This window comes from Austrofundulus limnaeus, unplaced genomic scaffold (assembly GCF_001266775.1).
Source record: "Austrofundulus limnaeus strain Quisiro unplaced genomic scaffold, Austrofundulus_limnaeus-1.0 Scaffold56, whole genome shotgun sequence".
Taxonomy (NCBI): domain Eukaryota; kingdom Metazoa; phylum Chordata; class Actinopteri; order Cyprinodontiformes; family Rivulidae; genus Austrofundulus; species Austrofundulus limnaeus.
In genome coordinates, this window is record NW_013952458.1 from 2,269,852 (window position 1) to 2,273,320 (window position 3,469).

General features: G+C 34.3%; 1 protein-coding gene across 1 annotated transcript in view; it reads right to left on the reverse strand.

Annotated features, from left to right (window-relative positions):
* Window positions 1–661: 661 nt before the first annotated feature.
* ncaldb (neurocalcin delta b) overlaps window positions 662–3,469 on the reverse strand; it is a 15,340-nt gene continuing 12,532 nt past the window's right edge. The window contains exons 3-4 of the mRNA XM_014009293.1: window positions 2,350–2,455; window positions 662–2,262 (exon numbers count right to left, since the gene is read on the reverse strand). Coding sequence (XP_013864747.1) covers window positions 2,168–2,262; window positions 2,350–2,455 — 201 coding nt within the window. The 3' untranslated portion in view covers window positions 662–2,167. The remainder of the gene's footprint in view (window positions 2,263–2,349; window positions 2,456–3,469) is intronic.

The window sequence follows — 3,469 nt, forward strand, 5'->3', positions numbered from 1 at the left end:
ATAACAGTTCGATGTTTGAGATTTTAGGACTGAAAAATAGTTTGTATCAGTTTAAATGTCTTATATTTTCACAGTGGATAAACTACATTTCTGCATTTAAGAACTCACCACTCACTTTGTTGTATTTTGATGCTGACGCCTTTACAAGTGGTGTAGAATTTGTAGCAGAGTGGTTCTACCTGTTAGTACATCAGGTGGTTTCTGAGAGTTACAAGGTTCTGTAAAATCACTCTGCAATACAGCAACGTACTGATATTAGACAAATTTAATTTGTACTTTTGAATACTTTATTATTTTTAAATCCATGTACTTTTTAATACTTAAGTATTTCCAAAACTACTTCAGTACTTTAACTTAAGTAGATTTTTGACCGAGCAACTTTTACTTGTAGTTGAGTAAGATTTGACCATGAGTATCAGTACTTTTACTCAAGTAATAGAGTTGAGTACTTTGTCCACCACTGATTAGGACATTTTAGTGAAATCATTACTGCAGCATCAGAGCACAAAATTGACTCTTATTAGACTTAAAACTGCAAGTCAACTACAAAAAAAGTATGGAATCATATGAAAATAAATACCATGTGAAAAAATTACTAATAAAAACATTTTTTCCTACACTTAAATATTTTATTCAGTGGGTTATTAATGATAAAAAGCCATTTTCCCATTTCGTCTTTATTTGATTAAACAAAATGGACAGCCTACACAGAATACAGTATGCAAATTAACATTACAAAATCTACAAAATGATACAGTGACGTTTGCGCAACCGGTGTGTGTACAGTAAAAACTGATACAATACTGTTTTCTGTTTGTGTTTTCAATTCATCKGTGTTTGGCACTTGACCACAAGATGCTACTGAAATGAAACATGGAGTTAAAAAGCACCGTTTTGTTGTACAGGAAGGTGCAGAAGCCCCAATTTCTTTTTCTTTCTTTTTCTTTTTTTTTTTTTAATTATCTGTCGGCATACAGTAAAAAAAAAAACGGGGCAAAAAGAGCAAGTTTAACTGTCACGGTATTTACTCAGGTGAGGACAAACATGAAGGAGACATGATCGGTAGAAAATTTTATTTTTCTTGCACTTTACTTTGGAGACTGAACACAGTCGCACAGGAAAAACAAAACAAAAGGAAATGCTGTGAATGATTGCCATCTTTAAAAATAACGCGATTTTTCAAGTTAAATGCATCACGTGGTCCTCTCCTTTTTATTTATTAATTTTTTTAAACACGTCTAATATAAATATGAGTGAATATACTGTTTCGTTCATGTCAAATAAATGAAATAGTTAACACGTTCCTGTCAAGATTTAAATGCTGCAGCAAACTGCCACATCAGAACAAAAGAATAAGTAAGTTCATACCTATAAATTCAGATAATAATCATAGTTGAAGAAAAAAAACTAACTTTATATGTCAAATTCATGTGTGTGAATCTGTACACAAGTTAGCTGTAATTCCTCTTCATTCAGGAATCAAGTCAGTTTTGGTACAATAAAACATTCTTCAAAAAAAAAAAAATCACATAAAAAATGTATATGTCTGAAAACTACAATTCCCAGATTTATAATCTAAAAAAAAAAAAATCCTGCCAGCTGGGAAAACTTGTAGCCCCCGATCTGTACACTTCATTTTTTTATTTTCCAGTGTTGATATTGAAATACTTCAAGACCTGTTCACCATCAAAAATCAGTTCCACAGATGAATCAAGCATGATTCACTTTAAATAGGGAATTATGCTTTAAACAAAAAATAATAATATTAATAACAATAAAAACGAAACTTGGTTTTGCCTCATCGTACCACACAGGATAACTAGATTATCCTCGCCGGGCCGTCGGCTCACTCCCAGTGCAGGGACGGCTTCGATTTCAACAAGTCTTTGATGGGATTTTTTTTTTTTTAGTCCTTCAAGTCATACTTGTACCACGTAAGAGACCCGTGTTCTCACGGAGCCTTTGACCAGACAGAGGCGCATGAACGGTGCGTCTAAAAGATTACGTCAGGCGTTAGCATTTACCGTCTGTACAACTGCAGCTGGGCGCGTTTCCTGTTCATGGGCCTCTACAGGTCCAGGGGTCGAACCTCAAAGAATCTCAGGTGGGTCAGGAAAGAGAAATTTGTATAAATGTGCTAAATGAGACGTGGGAGGAGTCCAGTCTCCTACTGCCCGGCACTACTGGGATCACACTGCAGCAGTCGCACGATGGAGGGGTCGTTTTTTGCTCCCTCGACGAACTCCTCCAGAGACAGTTTCCCTGAAAGACCAGAGGATTTAGAGTTAGAAACGGGTTAAAAAAGGATTTACTAAAACTGATGGGAGGCCGAGGATCAGGAAACCTCACCATCTCGATTTGTGTCCATCTGCCTGAAGATCTTATCTGTGCGTTTCTCAGGTGTGGATTCGTCCTCGGGCATTTTCATAACGGAGGAAACCATTTTGTAAATGGCCTGAAAGCAGATGAAAGGGAAAAAAAAAACTTTCACTAAAGACAAGAAGGGAGGAGGCTGCAGCTCRCTAACAGCCTAAAGCACAACTGCCAAGTCCGGCACAGGAAGAGACTTCGTTGTGATTTATTAAATCCATCATCTCAGCAGAAAGACAAATAAAGAATTCTTTTTATTTATTTTTGTCCCCTAAAACTAAAAAGAAGCAGTTACATCAAGACATACTTTAGATTTTTAGATAAACAACCTAAAATCTAAAAAAATAAGCTTCAAGTTTCACCAGTCTGGATCAGATGCTGGTTTTGGGATTTTATCAGCACCTTCTTGATAAAGTCTAGAGAAGTACATTCACTTTGTTACAGTACTTCAGTAATTTTTTTGAGGATTTGTAACTTTACCGGGTTTTTTTTTAATCACATCATTTACTTTTGTTGTGTTACATTTAAAAACACATGAAAAAGATACTTTTACTTCTTTAAAATTTAAAACCTTGCTACACGTTATTAATTTAAATTTGACCGGAACTCAAAGAAAAAAAAAAAAGAGTTGTTTATGCAAAAAATTAATTGTGTAAAAGTACTTTTACTTTCCTGATTACTATGAGTTTTATAACTTTTACATAAATATTTTCACATTTCTTATTTTCTGATAAGGTATTTTTAATGTTACTTATTTCTTTTAGGTACTTTATCTACCTTTGATAAATTCCAGGTTGCTTAAATCCAGGAATTTAACTGCTAAAACAAAAAGAACTGATTTGAAACATTGAGCCACAAAACCACCTTTGATCTGAAGGCATTTTTAAAAAATAAACCATCTTAACCATTCTCTATGTCAATTAGGGCTGCCATGATTAATTGACGACTAATCGATTATTAAAATAATCGATGACTAATTTAATAATCGATTAATCGTTTTCTTTTTTTTTTTGTTCTTTACTTTGTTTTTCTCTCAAACTGCTTTGACACCTTCCACTGCCACATCTGCCTTTCTGTCCTTGACACACATGCACAGTAG